The following is a 20432-nucleotide window of genomic DNA, read 5'->3' as shown; positions in this document are numbered from 1 at the left end:
CTTTTTGGAAAACATAAGTACATTGAGACTTGATCTTAAATGCTGCTCGTCTTTTTGCCATAAGTTTTTGCATTTTTTCAGAAGGGGTTTTTTGTGAGGGTAGGGATTCTTTTGAGGACTCGGGTTTTGCAAATAGTTTTCTTACAACAGCAGGTGCAGCAGGGAGGGATTTGGGTGGAGGTAATGGAATGGTTATTTCAGGAGAATCTATGTTGGTAATCTGGTTTGAGGATGGATTTAAATTAGGAAGAGTTAGGTTAGGTGTTTGAGGTTTTGGAGATGACTTATCTTTGTTAGGAGATGACTTGTTTTTGAGAGGAGACGGCTTATCTTTGGGAGGAGATGGCTTTTCAGGAGATTTGATAGGGGATAGTAAGGAGACAATCAAGGGAGAAAGTAGTCAAGGGGGATAGGGGGGACATATTTCTTTGTTTTCGGGGGGATGACGTAGAAGACGAGGACGAGGATGATGAAGACAAGGAGTCAAAAGACGAGGATGAAGAAGAAGAAGACGATGGCGATGATGGAGGCCTAGGTTTCAAAGTGTTGGCAGCAGAAGAAGAAGGTCCAGGCTCTTGAATATTCTTGACGATAGAAGTTGACGATCCAGGCTCTGGAGAAATCTTGGAGACAGGCAGAGGCTTTGAAGTGTTGGCAGCAGCAGAAGGTCCAGAAGAAGTGTTGGCAGCAGCAGAAGAAGGTCCAGGCTCCTGAATCGTCTTGGAGACAGTACATTCTTTCCTTATTTCCCCATTCAATGCCTGGAGAAGTTTGGACCTTTTCACTCCAGCCACCGGCTTCATCGGCTTAGTGGTCTTTCTGAAGCAGGGGTCCATGGCTCTTCTGCAGGCAGGCAACAGAATGATGTTATTAACCAAAATGCTCTCACATATATACCCACTCCAAGTGGTGGGGGATATAGGTATAGGACAGAGTGGGGGAAGTTAGGAGTGTTGTAAAAGGGTGGGGAGTGGGAAATAATTATATCTAATAGGAAGAGTTTGGCTATGGAATGATAAACTATTTTCAAAGATAAAGTTTCAACTAACCAATCATAAAAGTAGGTCAAGGTCATCCTCTATTAAAAAAAAACCGAAAGCCATGCAAGAAAAATAGTAGTGCAAAGATTCAAACTACCAACACCAAAACACAACTACTGGTGCATAGTATCTACAAGACTATCTACAAGTAAGACTACAACAGTACATGCATGAAGAACCTGAAAATGATTAGACATATAGACAAGATTTGAATAGGGTATGGAGATCTAAGTACAATTGGTTTTCATGCCATTTTGCACTTTAAGGAAACACATAAGGTTTTCTTGCCTCTATGTGTGTTAAGGAAGGATAGAGTTTAACCTGAAAATGATTAGACATATAGACAAGATTTGAATAGGGTATGGAGATCTAAGTACAATTGGTTTTCATGCCATTTTGCACTTTAAGGAAACATCAGGTTTTCTTGCCTCTATGTGTGTTAAGGAAGGATAGAGTTTAACCTGAAAATGATTAGACATATAGACAAGATTTGAATAGGGTATGGAGATCTAAGTACAATTGGTTTTCATGCCATTTTGCACTTTAAGGAAACACATAAGGTTTTCTTGCCTCTATGTGTGTTAAGGAAGGATAGAGTTTAACCTGAAAATGATTAAACATATATACAAGATTTGAATAGGGTATGGAGATCTAAGTACAATTGGTTTTCATGCCATTTTGCACTTTAAGGAAACATCAGGTTTTCTTGCCTCTATGTGTGTTAAGGAAGGATAGAGTTTAACCTGAAAATGATTAGACATATACATTGGAGGTCAACCTGCAAACAAAATAAACAACAAGTTAGTTAACCAGAAAACAAAACAAGTGAATATAGTAATGCAACAACAAGTTAGTTAACCTGAAAGGAAAAAACAAGTAAACATAGCAATTCAACAAAAGATTAGTTATTATTAACCTGAAAAAGAAATGAGCTGATATATGAATGCGGGCCCAACATTGCATAAGTTAGCTCACCGTTCATCACTTGATGTGCAGCTTGCTTGTGCACATGATGTGTACCTGGCAAGAGCACGTGATGAACAGTGAAGTTTGAAAGAACTCCAACTAGTTTTATGCGCTCTGGTGGGGGGCCGGGCTATATGGGGGTGTGGTCTACTCAGCCAATCACAGGACAGGTGGTGTAGTGGGGAGGACTCACTGGGGGCGTGGTCTACTCAGCCAATCAACGGACAAGTGGTGTAGTGGAAGTCTCGCAATAATGAAGCAAAGGGGGGGGGGGTGTAACTAACACGTGCAGCTACTAATCATATTTGTATCAATCCAAAACAATATACATGCTTAAAACTGAAGTAAAGTCCATTAAAAGGTATAAGTTGTTCGCTTAAGAATGGTATATAATCAGAGAAACAATTTTCTTCAGGCCTCAAGAACAAGATATTAAATCAATTAAATTACTAACCAAGCTAATTACAATATGAGAATACAACAACATTTACCAGACACCAATATGTAACCCATGCAATATATTTAATTATACATGTAGATTTCAACTAATATATCACATCATTTCAGCTACGCAAACACAATATGGAACAGAGAATAATTAGACCTACCTATTTCAGTAGAAATCAGGAACACTTGGTGTATAAAGTTAGGCCACGATAACTCTAGAAAAGAAAATGCACATTAAATTTATTAAGTATTGTAACCATTTTATGCATTTATTTTGAAAAAAAAAAATCTTAAGCAAGCTATATTTTAATTTCAAATTATCAGAAGATACATAAAACGGTTTTGTTATTGATTAAAGACCTATGAGATAGTTTGATTATTGTTTTCAAACCATTCCCGATAACAATCAAATAAGGAAATCACTGACAGTATTTTCTATCTTAAACAATCGTATAAGAATCATCTTCATCAAGCTACATTTTAACAAAGTCAAAATTCAAACCTTTGAATGATCACAAAAACAGTTTTATTACTGTCGCAAGAAGGAAAAAGTTATCAGTTATTTTCAATCATATACAATTGCAATTCCCAATAAAAATCAAATAAGAAAATCACTAACATTATTTCCATTATAAACAATCGTATAAGGAAACACCTACATTTTAACAAAGTCAAAAACATATATTAAATTAATCGAAAGATCACAAAAACTGTTTTATTATTTAAAAACCTAGCAGTGTGAAGCGATTCCCAATAAAGCTACATTTTAACAAAGTCGAAATTCAAACCTTTGAATGATCACAAAAACAGTTTTATTACTGTCGCAAGAAGGAAATAGCCATCAGTTATTTTCAATCATATACAATTCCCAATAAAAATCAAATAAGAAAATCACTAACATTATTTCCATTATAAACAATCGTATAAGGAAACACCTACATTTTAACAAAGTCAAAAACGTATATTAAATTAATCGAAAGATCACAAAAACTGTTTTATTATTTAAAAACCTAGCAGTGTGAAGCGATTCCCAATAAAGCTACATTTTAACAAAGTCGAATTTCAAACCTTTGAATGATCACAAAAACAGTTTTATTACTGTCGCAAGAAGGAAATAGCTATCAGTTATTTTCAATCATATACAATTGCAATTCATAATAAAAATCAAATAAGAAAATCACTAACATTATATCCATTATAAACAATCGTATAAGGAAACACCTACATTTTAACAAAGTCAAAAACGTAAATTAAACTAATCGAAAGATGACAAAAACTGTTTTATTATTATTTAAAAACCTAGCAGTGTGAAGCGATTCCCAATAAAAATCAAACAAGGAAATCACTAACATTTACTTCCATCTCAAACAACCATATAAGAAAGAAGCAATTTATAATTCATCAAATGATCACAAAAAGCAGATATGTTACGATTTTAGACCTAACAGTATGTGAGGTAATTCTCGATAAAAATCAAATAAGAAAGAAGCAATCTATTCCAGCTATATTTTACTAAAGTCAAAAGACTTAATTTAGAAGTTATCAAATGACCACAAAAAGCAGTTATGTTATGATTTAACACATAACAGGATGAGAGGCTATTCTCAATAAATATCACTAACAGTTTCTTCCATCTTAAAAATTTGAATCAAACTATATCTATATATAAAGCCAAAAAGCACCCATAAACTTTTGAGAAAACTTAAAGTCACACCCCCATTATTGAGCGAAGCTCACTTTCCCTCACTTTGTAACTTCTTTATAAGAGCATCAGAATGTAATGGCTTGACCAATTAATATGAAATTTGGCCAACAGCTAAACAATACTGAGTACAATGTTTTGGTAAAAAATATTTGCGAATTTCCTTCTGGATTTTATTTTACGGGTCACGCAATTTCGCTTGTTATTTTAATGTAAGTTGAAATAAAAATTATATTGGGTTTATGACATATGGGTTTATCTCATTTCATTTAAATAAGATAAACATATATTAATTGTTTGTAACTGTTTTGTTTACATTTCAATGTTTACTTTCATCCTAGGTTAAAGTTGGAATGTAACAGTTTATCAATGGAAGTAACAGTTTTGCTATATTTGTTTGTTGCTCAAAGGCCCAACGTAATATTGGTCGTCGCACCAATAATGCAAATATTGTAAGAGAGTGGTGTCGTGAACAAAAAGAACCAGATGAAGCTGATAATGATAGGCAGATAGCTAATCAATTCCAACATGAATTAGATGCACTAAAATTTTACACTTTGGACTAACTGTCATCAGCAACGACTAACAGCTTCAAATCAATTACCAATTTGTTCCCGTTGTCGTTCAAATGCAACGTAATTCACGGCGTTAAATAATATGGATGTGTCAAGTGCCCCGAACGAATTAACTGACCTGGCGATTGTAGAACAAATTTTGATTGCACGAGTACATCCTGCTATGCACATTTACAAAGTACAAGCAAATGGTCAGGATGGCCAGTTTCACTACAAAGGTACAGTATGAACTATCAGATAAATTTGTCATTCTTTAGAACTTAAATAATATCGGGCAAACAAACGGTGCATCTGTTGAAAGGGAACATATTGTAGGGTGTTAGCTGCTTTAGCCATTGACAATCTTTAAATAATGCTTCGCTCATTTATGCGTCTAAAGTGTAACGGCAGACCACCTTAGTATTAGCGGGAAGTCTCAAATCAAAGAAATAAAATTACCCAAACTTAAATTACGCAACACAGGCTATCAGTTAGGCAACAGTTTTCTTTAATTCTCAATGCTGTAAAAACTTTGTTGTAACATGTTAACCCAAATTGAAGCAGATCGTTTAGCATTCATTGGAAGTTATCAGTTAAAACTGAGAGCAAAAAAAAAATAATGTAGGCAAACCTTTTACAACACAAAAAGAGATATTTAAAATTATTTTCTAACAAGTGTTTAAACAACTCTAAGATATAGCTAGAATTACTCAAATTGAAGCACGGGTTCTCTAGTACTAATATAATAATAGTTATAAATATATGCCACAAGAAAGATTAATTGCCTGTATGAATAAAATCTATTACAAAATATGAGACATACATTAAATGATTAAGCAATCTTAATTCAACTGTCTCATATTGAAAAACTACTAATTTAATATATATAGAAATTTTCGTAAAACCACAAGCTCAACAACAGAACTCAAAATATTTTCCATACAAATAGCTTTATGTATTTAAGGTCTAAAACAGTAAGAACTAATATATTAAGAGAGTATAATTACCTGTATCAGAAAAATCCCCAAATCACAATATGTAGATGTGGAATATGTAGAACTAGAAACACTTGAACTTAAAAAATCGGCAAATATAATCAAAACGCTCGAAATTAAATAAAGCAACAAGATAATTGGTAATTAATGTTCACAGACTACAGTATTCGACGAATAGGTTCACTAGCAAAGACAAGTGAATACTGGTTAGTTGACGCTGCAGACAGACCTTGAAGATTATGCAGTGACAATAAAAGTGCAACGCTACTTACCTATAAGATGCAAATAATTGCAGAACTGCATAAAGTGTCTAGATGCTACATTCCAAACAGAACTCAATATATCAATTATTCAATCCAAGTAGGCTGTTCACATTGTTCAAGCCAACACAGACAGGATGTCTACCTAAAGTCGTGCCTACAGGATGGAGCAAGTTACGTGACGCGCATGCGTACGTGCACATGTTTTCCTCCCGTCTTAGGTAAGACAATATTAAGACTGAAACCTATTACCCAAACTTCTATAAACACTATATAAGTGTTAACAGTGCGAATTACCAGTCATTTGACTATTACCAATCACTAGGTGAACATGTCCTCTGGAAATGCTCCTTCTATTCAAGAAAACAAAATATCTTCAACAACGGACAACAATATATCTCCATTAACAGATAACTCAAATAGTAATCAAGGACAAAACACAGTAGACATAACTATGTTAATAATACAAGATCCCAAAGTTACCAGCACAACATATTTTTTAAATCAGGCGTTTGAAGAACTCATGCGGCAGCTAGTAGATGGATAGATCAAAAATGAAAATATACTACAATATTTTACCTATAAGTACAGAATATTTTTAAAACACATTCAGACGTCCTTGACCTAATAACAATACCATCTACAACATCTGTAATCACACACATCACCAGAGTACATGCCCAGCCCTGACTACGATACTCCCCATCTCTAGATACTTACCTAATCACATTAATTATGACGTCATGTGATAATAACCGTCCTTCCCTCTACTGTTGTACGACTTAGAATGATTGATTATTTACCTACAAAATGATATCTAGCTACGATGATAATATAAAACTTTGAAGTTATTTGTATCTGTCATCTGACACATAATTTCTTTAACGACTCTTTTAATTGACAAAGGATGGGAGTAAGTATAATATTATACGGGTCACAAAAGTGGCAATAACTTTTAAACTATGTTTTGTATAGGATAAGACTAGTGTCATGGTTATGTTTAGAGTTCAAAGAGAAGTTCGGATAGTTTTCGTGAAAATTGGGTTTTCAGTTATTTTATAGGATTTATTGGACAATCGCCAAATCAAAAGTAAAAATAAATAAAAAACTCTTAGAGATACTTTAAACTAGTAAGCACGTACCATACCAAATTTAATCCAAATCACCACATATATCATCGAACTTTATGAATAAAACAATTCCTTCTCTGTATACTATGTATAGGAAGAGGAAGTAGACAAAAGTTTTGCACATCTCTTAGTGACACAAAATAATAGGCTACATCATTAGGAGCTTAATGATCACTGAAGGTGAACTAAAATGAAATTCCAGACTTGCCAATATTGCAGGCCATCAGTTAGTTAAAATATTTTGGATCTCAAATATTTCAGTACAAATTGTTCGTTAGATGAGATAAGATGTTTACACCGCTATAAATACTCAATTTGATAGCAAATTAATCGTTTTGAACAAATGTATGCTAGATATGCTTTATTAGATAATCATATCCATATTTGTTTGAACGTTCGTTATTAGTTTAAGTCATCTCTACAATTAAAATGTAACAACTACGGGTAAGATAAAATACATTCAAAAGTGTTTGTATTGTGTTAGTTTTTTCTCTCTCTTTTGGGTTCAAGGTAAAGAGTTGTGGGTTTTACGATTTACAAGTAACTGATATTGTGTTTTTTATTAATTCGTTTATTTCATTGATACTGGTCTTTAAGTCTATTAAAATACACACACACATACACACATACACACAGACACACACACACATTAATTGTACACACACATTAATTGCACATTGTGCACATTGTGTGCATTAATTGTACATTAATTGTTGTGTATTTTTCGTACATTAATTGTACGAATGTTTCTCTTTGTTGATAATCAGCCTAATTATTGATTTTAAGATTAGGATAACAACTATGACATACGTTAAAATGATTAATGGTACCAAATAAAACACAGTAGTGCATATTCTTTTGAAATTTAATTTATAAAATGGTGTTCTGCAAATCAGTTTAAAGTGAAACTTTGATTCAATTTAAAAACTTATAAACTTTAAAACTGTTGAAGCAAATAGTTTGTATCGGCATGTGTGATTGCTGTGAAGAGGTGGAATTACTGAGAATGTAAGAAGAACAAGATGTGAACTCGTGAGTAGCAAACATGAATATGTTAAAAGTTGTTTGCAACAAATCACGCTTTAGTTGCAGGCTGTTACCTGATTTACAAACACACAACAATTTAAAATCTTAAGATATTACTAAAATTGTTCATAAAAAATTCATCTGAAATGTTTCTAAATGGAATAGGTTGTATTTTTTCTCTTTAACTATGATTTCCTTTTTAGGCAGATATAAGACATTTAAATTATTTGATGTACATATTTAGGTTTAATTACAATAAATTATTTGTCCACTTTGAAGGTAAAAATCGTTAGATACAGATCAAGATTTAAGATTTTATTACTAAACTGTTACAATAAAAGATCTAACGTATCAGCTTAACTTGTTATCAGGTTAGTAACTTGTAATTTGTTCGGCACTTGTGTGAGTTGAGGACATGGACGGTAAAAAAATAGCACAAGGCTAAAATATAAAATTATAATTATATTATTGAAACTAATAATACAATTACGATTAAAACTTATATGGAACCCTCGGATTAATTTTGTAAATATATTTATAGAGTTCCATATTGGTTTAGAAAAAATTATAAATTTACAACACAACCTATAAATCTAAAGCCAATCGTTGAACTAACAAAGAAATAACGAAATAATAATAGGGACGATAAAGTATCTTAGTAGTGTCTTGGTTAATTGTTAAATGGTGTTTTCTATTAATAACGCAAACATATACTGGGTTATTAATTGCCAATGACCAAGTAACAAGTATCGGTATATTTGCAACCTGTATAAATCCATAAGTATCTAAATACAGCGTGGTAGGAAAGTCCCGAAACGGTTTAATATATTTTTAGCAATGTGAATCAAGTAGTGAAACCTGGTATATCAATAATAGCCATAAATGTATACTCTTTTAAGCGATTATCACTGTTTTATCCCTTAAGGGGGACAAACCACGAGAAGTCAGACAACATTCTTAAAAAGCAGCATAAGCCAAGTTTGTTATATAGGGTCTTAGTTAGTAGAACACATTGCTGCAAACTTAATTGTCTTAATTAATATTTATGTGACGGTTTAAAATCAAATTACTCCCAATAACTAAAGCACACATAATTGGTAAAGCCAAAAAATCATATACAGTAATAGATACGACCTTTTAACAATATTATTGAGTACTCAGGTGGTCAAGGTAATCAGATAACAACCATAAAGTGCTTAAAAGCTTTCATTTGAAGCCAAATTTAACAGGCCCGGGAAAAGTGTCCAAAATCTAACCAACAGAATCAGTTAACACTTTTAATTATAAATATAATAGGAACATTAAAAGTCGCTGTTGAATATCAATTGGATCTGTAAAAACGGTGTTTCAAAATGCTGTAAATTAAGTAGGTCAATTTCAATTTTAGCTTAAATGGTAATTAAATAATTATTAAGATGAAAATGATATCTGGTGAATTCGCCGGGTCTAATTAACTTGCAAATAGCTTTCGGAAAGTAAGTTGGAAAGTTAGTTACGAATTTTAAATGGCATAATAAACGTTAAACCGTGTTTTATTGGTAATTTAATACTTACTTTGACGGATTACTTTCCTTATGTATTATTCGAAAAATTAGAGGGAAAAGTAGTACGAAATGTCTTCGTATTGTTGTAACTTTCGCTCAAAACCAATTAGGTCCACTTATCTGACTAATGTCAGATAGATTATTTTACCTCAAAATATGTTTGCATGCCTCGCACTGTTACCTAAATTGTCATCAAAAAATTTCCGTTGACTAGTTTCATTAAAATACTATTGCGCTTATAACAAAACTACTCAACAGAATATTGTTAATAAAATGCTGTCTACAAACTGAGGAAATGAAGCCTATATTCACCTGATATTCACAAAGTAAAACTTCCATAGTTTAAAAATAAGTGATAGTTATAATGTAATATTGTTTGGTATATTGATTTATTGAATTTTAGATTTTTTGAACCCAGAGCACCTAGGAATAAGTTAAAATTTTCTTTTTATCGTGTCAAAAAAGCATTGAGTTTTTTACACGATTTAAAATGTGAACCAAGCGATAAAGTTGAATCTCATAAAATCTTCCTTATTAAGCTGTATTTCCCTCGTCTAAATATTTAGATAATCATTAAAGTTGTTACTATGACGGTGAACTGAACTAAAACGATTATTAATGTCTTGGAATGGTAAAAAAGAAGTTCTTGAAAATAATTAAAAATAAATAAAGTTCCGTCTCAAAATCAAAACAATCCCCTATACACTGAGAGCCTAATTGCCTTCAGATTATATTGAATGCAGTTGACAATGAATTTTATAATGATTTAGCAGTAGTATGTTTTGTGCCATTTAGTTCCAAGCACTTGCTTGTTGTTTATTGGCTTGTATTAATAATTTACTTTGATTTCAAAATAAACTATACATACTTCGCATTATAACAGGTCACTATGAAACATACAGAATTTGTTGAATTGACTTTTTCATGTTATTGGTGTAGTGAAAAAATTGAATATTTTAATTGTAAAATTGTATGTAGAGATGTAATATATTTTCGTGTTGACACTCAACATATTTTCCAATTATAGCTCAAAGTAACATTCAAATTGACCTTAATTTGATCTACATTTTGTGTTAGAGTATTGTTTGATTCTAAAACTAACTTTCGAAAACAAAACAAAACACACGAGTCTTTCTTTAGCAAAAAACTTAGAACATCGCAGGTAACCAAACTATATATACCTACTGAACTTTCCTGTATGGCTTACAAACATTTTGATTCCAACAAACTCCTAAGAACTTTGTAAGCACAATTTGTTTTACAATATATTTCATGAACAATAATTACTTTTTTAAGTAAAAATAACTTAACACTTTAACACTTTTTATTTGATTTATTATGAATGTATTTTGTTTTTCTGTGTTGTTTAGATGTCATAGTGTAGTATGTAAATGTATGTAAACGGAGAACGCAATTTAATTTTTATGAAAAAAGATACTTTTATCTTATCACAACTAGAAATAAACTGAAGTGACAGCTGCAATGCTATTATATGAAAACATCACTCATAAAAAGTTCTACAATGAACTCAATTTTACATCCAGTGGACAATAACACCCAAAGTAAACTCAATGGTGTTATTAAACTCAGATTTTAGCGAATTTCCCTATAGGGAAGTAGCTATTACCGTAGGTGGCACGGTAAGACCTAGACCCGGGACCGATTTACTTTTTCATTTTGATGTCCCCAGAGGAAAAAAACACCATTCGTTCAAATTTTTATATATGTATATATATATATATATATATAGACATACTTATATATATATAGACTTACTTATATATATATATATACGTCCGTGAACGCGATAACTTGAGTAATTTTTGTCCGATTTTGATGAAATTTGGTTTAAAGGTGTAAAGCGGGATAAACTTGAATGAGTTCGCGAACCAGCACGATCGGATCATGGGAACGGGGCTTTACGGGGGGTTTTATGGGGTAAAAATTGGTTTTTCTTACTTTTGACCCTCAAAACACAAAATTTCCCGATTTATCTTTAGACCTTTTTAAAGAGCTTAAAATACAAATAATTTAGTATATAAAAGTATTTTTGTTTGATTATTAGTAACGGAGAAAATTAAAAAAATTGTAAATTTAAAATTCCCATGTTATTCTTATGGAGAATATTGTCAAATGTTGTAGTTTGCTTGTTTATGGATATATTTTTATCAAACTTGGCAAATTTATTTATTTTCTACTAAGCTATCTATATTTTACTCAAAAACACACTTTATTAGTTTCCTTGTAGCAGCAAACCTAGGTACTTGTTAAACCTAATGTTATTAAAATATATTTAACTGAAAATCAATTCAGACAAATGGAAATTCGCTTAGTCGGCAGGTTTGCTGCGGCGGGGGTATTTTTTATTTATTCAACTTATGTTCTGATTATTATTTTATAGAATTCTGAATTATTACTTTTATGACAAATATTAATATTGTACGTACCACTTTAATGATTACTTAGCTTTTAATAATGTTATAAGTTATAGTAGGAAAGAATTTATAATTAGTTGCTAAATGGTTTGACATTTTAATTTACTGTGAAGTGTGTGTTGATTGTTTTAAAATTTAAGCAAGCATCAAATTAGATTGCAAGAGATTTGGCCTTTATAATTTAATCTATTCAGGTGTAAACTATAAATTATATTATGTTGGAGGCTTATTTATCATTTTTATCATTTCCCATTTTTGGAAAGAATTAATATAGACTGTTTTCACCGTTTTGTTTTATACTCATGAAAATTAGACGAACTAAAATGCACTGCATATTATGACTGTATGTTCTCTCCCAATGCCAATTAGGTTTATAGTTGATGTATTACTACTAAAATGTTATAGCTTTTAGTATGTCAATATCAAGCTGATTGTGAATTAAAACGTACATTATGACAGATTTTCTTGTCCTAATAGACGATTTGGTATAAGTCTGTTATTAGTCCAAGCAGCAATGTTGAAACTAGAAGAATCTTATTCATGTTATTAAGAATTTATCTTATTTAATTTATATGGTCAATGAAAGAGGACCTAAATGAAATTCTACAATCTGTATTATTGTGGACATTCATTGGGTTAGAATGCATTTGAACATTAGGTCTAAATATTTGAGTAAAATATTTCCTATTTAGAGAATTTACTCATTTAATGTGAATACTAGTTTTGTTTTAAAACAAAAGTCGTAACATCCTTATTTTCGACTTTTATAGAATTAGTTTATGTAGAAAACCAATTACAACATATATTGAAAACCTTACTTAGTAGCATCGCATTGGTTAAACGATTTAAAAAATGCAAAATAAATTGTTGAAATTGGAAGTTCCAATGTTGCATTTCCCTCTCTCATCATTAAGTTAGACAGTTGAGTCTATACGATAACCTGTGAAAACAGCTCAAATCTTATTTAGCCTTCTGAGGTGGAACACCTTTGCTCTTGGAATTTGGATATAAAACTGATAACTGACAACACGCTTCTAGTCTTTATTTCTTCTTAAATAATATAATAAATTGAAAATAATCGTATTAAAATCATTGGAGATAATTTATTCTTGTCAAATAACACATAAACGATAAAAAGTATTAAATATTAAGACACTTTCCAAAACAACCACAAGTATTTTAAAACATAAATTCAAAAAACACATTCTAAAAGCAACTTCCAACTAGGTTTAAAAATACTTTTAAAACGATCTGAAAATACAAAGAGTGCTCATTATCTATTGACTAATATAAAGCAAAACAATGTTCCAAACTTATGAATTTTATGTGTCAAAATGTCCAATAGTTTGTTCAGAATGTATGATTGCTGTGAAGAAGAAGAAGATGTGAACTCGTTAGGAGAAAATATAAATATGTTAAAAGTTGTTGACAGAAAATTAAACTTTAGCTTAAGTCAAAAAAGTTACTTCCTGAGCACAAAAGGAGTTGAAAGTTTCATATATACGAGCTTAATATACATAAGTTGAAACGAATGGTGTTTTGGCGTCTGGGGACGTCAAATGGATTATAAATCGGTCCCGGGTCTAGGTCTCACCGTGCCACTTACGGTTATAGCTACTTCCGTATAAAGAAATTCACTAAAAACCAACGAAGTGAAAAAAGAGTGTTAATTTCTATCACCAAAAGGTCAAAAATGACTAACGGCTTAAAAGCTTTTATTTTATCCGAAATATTCAGGCAGGCAACGATAAAGGGTCAAAACGCTGTCCATGAGATTCAATAAATGCGTTTAGTAGTAAAGATAAACTTGGTACTACGATTTGCTGTTAAAATAGTAATTGCTTATAATTCTCTAACTAAAGGTAAGAACAAACTTTAAGAAAAAGACCAAATCTGGTGAATCCTTCGGATCTTATTAAGTTTATGATAGCTTTCGTTAAGTCCGTTGGGAAGTTAGTAACAAATTTAAATTTAATAATAACGTTACAACCGAGTTAATCAAAAAATTAAATCTCGTTTTATCAGATTATATTCGTCAGATATTCTTCTTTATACTTCAAAACAGCTGGGAAAAAAGTAAAACTAAATGTGTTGGTATTATGTACATATCTGACATTGATGAACTATCATTAAAATATGCTTCTTTATCTCCCTCTATCTACATTTTCATCAACAAATTGCTGCTAACCAGTTTCGTTGAAAAGATCTAAGCTATTGTATGCAAATGAAACACAAGCCTTTAATAAATGTTTATAAACGCTATAAATCAGAGGTTTGAAATGTTCCCCCTACGCCCCCCTTATAATGCTGATTTTTCTTGTGTCCCCCATCCCCCACCATTGCAAATATAAATATAATAGCGGTAAACCAATCCCTGGGTGAGATTTATTATTTACACTCTATTTCCGATAGCGTAGTAATGTACTAATAATATGTTAAATACATTTTTACGTCTTCAATCCCAGTCGTCTTCTTCCGATGAGTACAGTTTCGAGGCAATCTGCCCCGTTGTCAAATCTTCTGTCTTGTTAATTAATGTTAAAAATATTGGTTATTACATCCCACATATCGTTTATACACACACTGTCACACGATACATTTGTATTTACACGAAACATTTAACGTTTAATACTAATGAACGGCCTATTAAATGTAAAAATGAAATGTTAAATGGTTCCTGCATAAATGTAAATGTATGTATGGAATGTATGTATGTATGTATCTATGTATGTATCTATGTATGTATGGAAACAAAAAAAACAGAAAGTTGACTTTCATTTAGCAGGAAGTGTTGGAATTTAGAAATAAACAACAAACTTTGCGCTTATGCAAGAGTTAAATTAATAATGATATGCTACAGGCTTAAAACGTTAAGTGGTTGTTCAATATTTAAGTGGTTTTAATGTTTTCAACTGTTTGTTGATGTTTAAAGTTAATTTGACTTGTTTATTTTTAAATATATTGTACTGACTATATTGTACTGACACTAAATATTGTACTGACATTGTATCGATTAATGTTGCATGTTTAAAAGACGATTTCAAATGTTTTATAAGGATAAAGTAATTCACACAAAAAAAGAAACATTCATGAACTTACTATTTGAACCAAAACTATAAATTCGTTTGTTGGATTGTTGTTATTAAATAAGTTTATCTGCAAGAAGCATGGTACCATTAAAATATAGCGGAAATTAAATTAAATATAATTGGGTTAATATTCATTCTTGGCGAACGTAAATGGGTTGAGATTCATGATACAGAAAAGTGAAGTTTAAAAGTAAGTAAAAGTGTGATATATTTTAAATTTTATCTTCCGAAGCAATACACCTGATTGAAGTAAGCTTCACGGAAAAACTATTATAAATATCCGTCCAAGAAGCTGTAAAAATTCAAGAACAAATAATTTAATAAAACAAATATTTTCGACCCATTGTTAAATAATTTGAATAGGCTATTATTTGTATTTAAACACCCGATAAACTCGATACAGCAATAGAAGGCTTATGAAATAATGATTTGAAACGAGGATTTAAAAGTACCAGGAAGTTACCGTCTCATAACAATATTTCCAGTAATTTAACCTTAACCTAGGGTGCTAATATCCTTCATTTTTTTTTATTTGATTGAACCCATAACAGTTACACATGCAATATCAACATAGTTATACAGAGTGATGTATTTATTTAATTTCTACTATAGCTCGTCCCGTGGTAGAAAACTCGACCAAAAGTATGTATTGTGCAATCTTATCCATTTTCAACCCACGCTTTCAATAAAACATGTGATTGGAATTTCTTCCATTTGTATTGATTGTCTGTTTATATTTTGTTGTTATTTCGTCACCAACCGGGCAACCCATAAGGCCCGTGTTAAAATCCATTTTTGTGCTTATTTTTTGCCTATTTTAATTTACAAAGGGATTCTGCACATCTACAGGTAAATATCTTTCTCACAGTGTGCGTAGATTTTCCCTGCGATGCACAGGAGCTGAGAAAAAAGGGTTTCAATAAGCGTGCTTGTCTATTAATATACAGAAGTAGCCCAATTTTGAATCTCCATAAGGAAATTTTAATTTCTATTTTGACCCAAAACATGAATATTCTCAAAATACAAATTAAACCTGAACATATAGGACCAATAACCTTTCTTTCGGTACAATTTTTGTGTAATTCGGTCCAGTAGTATGGTGATGCTATCTGTCATAAGTTTTGCCAAAGTTTTGTTTAATATATAAGAGTATATTTTTTGATAGTTCTGTTCACTTTTTAGGGCTACTTTTGCAATTAATAATCGAAATAATAAAAACCAGCGTACCCTGAAACTAATTTTTATTCAAACTGATACGTATTTCAGCACTAATGCCATGATCATAGTATGAGCTATATTTAATATGAATTCAAAACATATGTTATTAACTATTTATTTATTTTATCTGTTTACATACTTTTATATAGCTCATTCTGTGATCATGGCATTAGTGCCGAAATACGTATCAGTTTAAATAAAAATGAGTTTCAGGGTACTCTGGTTTTTATTATTTCGCTTATTAAGAGTATATTTATTTTAGTACATTTTTTTAAGTTTTAAACAAAGCCACTATGACCAAAACTTGTTATACAACAATTAACTATTAAGATAAAAGAAGCCCAGAAAACACAAACACATAAATCAAATATCATATTGTAATTTAAGATCATGTATAGAGTTTTATTGATTGCATACGGTATACAGAAAAATAAATGTAAGAGAATAATTTGTGTATCTAGCTAGTGAAAAACATTTACCAATCGATAGATGAGAGCCTCAACGCTTTTACAAATCCATTCATACTTTTTCGTTTGGCAAAAAAATCAGGTTGGGATGTTGTTTAAAAAAAAATTAAGACAAAATCAGTTTAAGAATCGTCTACTAAATTTCCATAAACTCATAGTTTAATATATATTTTCTATTTGTATCTTTGCATCTCTAAGGTTTAATCTAACATGAAAATCATAGAGTTGAACTTTACCTTGAGCGGTTCAGTCTTGGTTACGGTATTGACAAGACCAAGTAATTTCACGGTTAGTTTGACCTTGGCCAATAAATTCCAGGCCACTTTCGTTCAAGATTTCTTCTTCTTAAATTTTCATTTACCTTACTCTTTATGAGGATATTTTATTCACAAAATTGGTTAGGTGATACCCAACCGTATTTTTTTTAATTACAACTGGAAATAAGTTTCGGATTTGATGCATGTTAAGAAAAAACCGTTACTTTTGTATACATTAATCTTTATATTTGACATACTACTATGTACATGTATGTAATAATTAATGGTTGAATGAACGACTGTTATGACTATTATAGGTAACTAATTGTTTATGCTTTCGGGATAGTGTACTGACTAAAAGATGCTTCAAATTGGAACATTACATAAATGTAAGGTTACACGTCTTAGTCTTCTAGGAATTGCTTATTAATATATTGTTTACTAAAAGCTACCATAGTTGACTGCAGCTTGGTGAACAATATTTGTTGTGCAAAGAGTTTGTAGTTATGTATTTAAAATTTAAAAAGCATTTTGAGAAGTTGTCACTTGTAAAGTCATGTATAAACTATTACATGAGTATAATTTAAGTTAATTTTTGTATAGGCTAAGCTTTAGAAATGAGTAGTTTATTTTCGTTACATTTTTAGTAATTTCGAAGATGTAGTAATTTTACATCAGTTTTAACATAGATTTGTAAGTATCATGGGAAGCAGTTTAGTTTTAAATATGTTTATACAAAAATGATTCAGTACAGAAAAATTGAAATAGAAACCATTAGAAACAGAGTGAAAAGTTTTAAAAGTAAGTCGGATACCAAGAAAAAATATTCAAGCAGAATGATTTCTCGTAACATTTAAATGCGCGGAGCAATATTTAGCTTATTCCGTGGAAGTCAATGGTTCAAGAGATTATATCTTGCATCTACCAGCAATGTTTGATAAGGAACACTAGTCCAGTGCAATTAGACAAAAAATGACCTTGACCTGGACAAAATTGATAACAGGCTGAAAATTGGTGGAAACGTTCAGAACAATGTCCTGAGTGGCCCACACAAAGTCCCAAGAAATCCCAGTTGGGGAACGGCTGCCATCTTGAAAAAACTGCCGCCATCTTGGAAATTTAGATTTTTTGTTGTATCTCTTGAAGTAATAGTCCGAAAGGCTTTATTTATGTCTCAAATTAAGCGTTTTTAACTCATGAATGAGGGTAGTATATAACTCAATAGTTTAATACGTTCTAAGCATAAATACTATTTATATTAACCCAAAAGTATATCTATAAAAATTATATAAATTTACAAAATATTTAAAAAATGAAGCTATTTTCTCTTTTGTTCTTAACGGACTTGTTAAAGACATTAACCCTCTGACATTTCTTGCAATTCACTTTAGTCTTTGGAATTGGTTGAATAAGGGGTGAATAAAAAGTCAAGACCCCCCCCCCCCTCTACTAACTTTCTAAGTAAATATACAGAAATATCCTTTTGGTGGTGTTGAGACCTTAGTAGGAAGTTTCATTTGATGATTTTGAAATTTTTTAGTGTCCCCCCAAAAAAGGGGATTTTGAGGACAACTCAAAAATTTTAAAGTAAATCCTATTCAAGTGACACCTAATCTTGAAGTGTTTACAAAAACTTAAAGAATGGTGAAAACCAGAGTTCGCCATATCTTCTCTATCCAAAATGGTAGCCCGTCAAAAGTTTGATGACGATATTGTTACATTAATTTTCTTGTATAGTAAAAAGTAATTCCCCCCCCTCTAATTTGTTCCTAAGTAAATATTACAGAGTAATCCTTTTGGTGGTGATGCAAACTTAGCAGGAAGTTTCATTTTATGATTTTAAAATCTTTGAGTACTCTCCTCTGTCCAAAATGGTAGCCACTATTACAATTACGAACCAATATTACCATTGATGTTCCATAACCTTTGACGGGCTACCATTTTTGATAAAGATGAAATAGCAAACTCTGGTTTTCACCATTCATAAAGATTTTGTAAACACATTAAAATGATATGTCACTTGAAGAAGGGTTTACGCTTAAATTTTTAAGTTGTCCTCAAAATTCCCCCTATAAAAAAGTAATTTCTGGCCATATATGGCTATATCAAAATTCCATATATGTTTTTATAAAGCCATATATGGTTTAATATGGCCATATATGGAAGCAGATATGGCCAGATGTGGTTGTATCCATATATGGTGGTGTCCATATATGGTCATATATGTAGTCTATATATGGAATTATTGGCCATATATGGCCATACATGTTTTCTATATATGAAATGATTGTCCATATATGGCCATACATGTTTTCTATATATGAAATTATTGCCCATATATGGCCATAAATATCCTCCATATATGGAATCATGGTCTATATATGGCCATATATGACTCCCAGGTATGGAATTAAATTACTCATATACGGAATAATAATTTTCCATTTATGCTCATGTATAAATGAGTTTTTGACAATAACTGGAATTATTATAAGGAATTGTTGCCACATTTGGATTTTGTAACTGGACTCCTAAACACTTCTTATAATATATATAATATTATACATCTTAAAGTTTGTGAGTTTGTGTATTTTCTTGTTGCTCTCGCAAGCACAAACTACTGAACTGATTGAGTTGAAATGTGGTACAGTAGGGGGGCAGATAAAATAGGCATTTCTCATTTAAAGTAATTACTAGTAAAGTAATAAAGTATCCAGATTTTAACCCAGATGACAAAATCCTGTACATACATCTATTGTACAATTTTATTATAACGCAACAAACTTTAAAACTGACGTATAATTTTAAAATTGCAAGTGTAGTAGGCCTAAATAAAGAGAATATTATATTTGCCTATCAAACAGCCGCAAATATCTATGTCCCGTAGTTAGGCTATAAGAAAATCTAATTTTACGAGACCAAATACAGCTTCCGTTATTCGTGTTGTTAAGTTGTAGATATGAAGCGGTTGAGGTGTAGTGGTTAAAGGGGCAGACTCCCACGCTGGAGTCCCGGGTTCAAATCCCAGTCGGCAAATTTAAAATTTAGTTTTGAAATTTTCGAATTAAAAATTTTTATTATGGTTTTAATGCATAGTTTATACTATTTAATGTTAAAATATGTTAAATTGTAATTTTTTTATTTATTTATATACTAGCTGTAACCCGCGGGCTTTGCCCCGTTTAACTTCCTAATTTTAAAGATTATCTCGTTCGCATGGCTCAATCAAGTCCTGGTTGAAGTTTGTTCGCTACGCTCACTCACCTTTAGGTTGGAGCTCGTTCGCTGCGCTCACTTGCCTT

General features: G+C 31.3%; 1 protein-coding gene across 1 annotated transcript; it reads right to left on the bottom strand.

The window, feature by feature from the left end:
* Nucleotides 1-350: 350 nt before the first annotated feature.
* Nucleotides 351-836, bottom strand: LOC128989185 (uncharacterized). Its single transcript, XM_054411056.1, has one exon. The coding sequence runs from the start codon at nt 834-836 to the stop codon at nt 351-353; it is 486 nt and encodes a 161-aa protein (XP_054267031.1).
* Between the last annotated feature and the right edge of the window lie 19596 nt (nt 837-20432).

This window comes from Macrosteles quadrilineatus, unplaced genomic scaffold (genome assembly GCF_028750875.1).
Source record: "Macrosteles quadrilineatus isolate MER2022 unplaced genomic scaffold, UCM_ALF_1.0 Scaffold_3__2_contigs__length_128488019, whole genome shotgun sequence".
Classification (NCBI taxonomy): domain Eukaryota; kingdom Metazoa; phylum Arthropoda; class Insecta; order Hemiptera; family Cicadellidae; genus Macrosteles; species Macrosteles quadrilineatus.
Note: the sequence above shows the minus strand (reverse complement) of the source record. Positions and strands in the feature narration are given on the sequence as shown.

Excerpts from the sequence above, each read along its gene's own strand:
- LOC128989185 (XM_054411056.1), bottom strand. The coding sequence starts at position 836 with ATGGACCCCTGCTTCAGAAAGACCACTAAGCCGATGAAGCCGGTGGCT.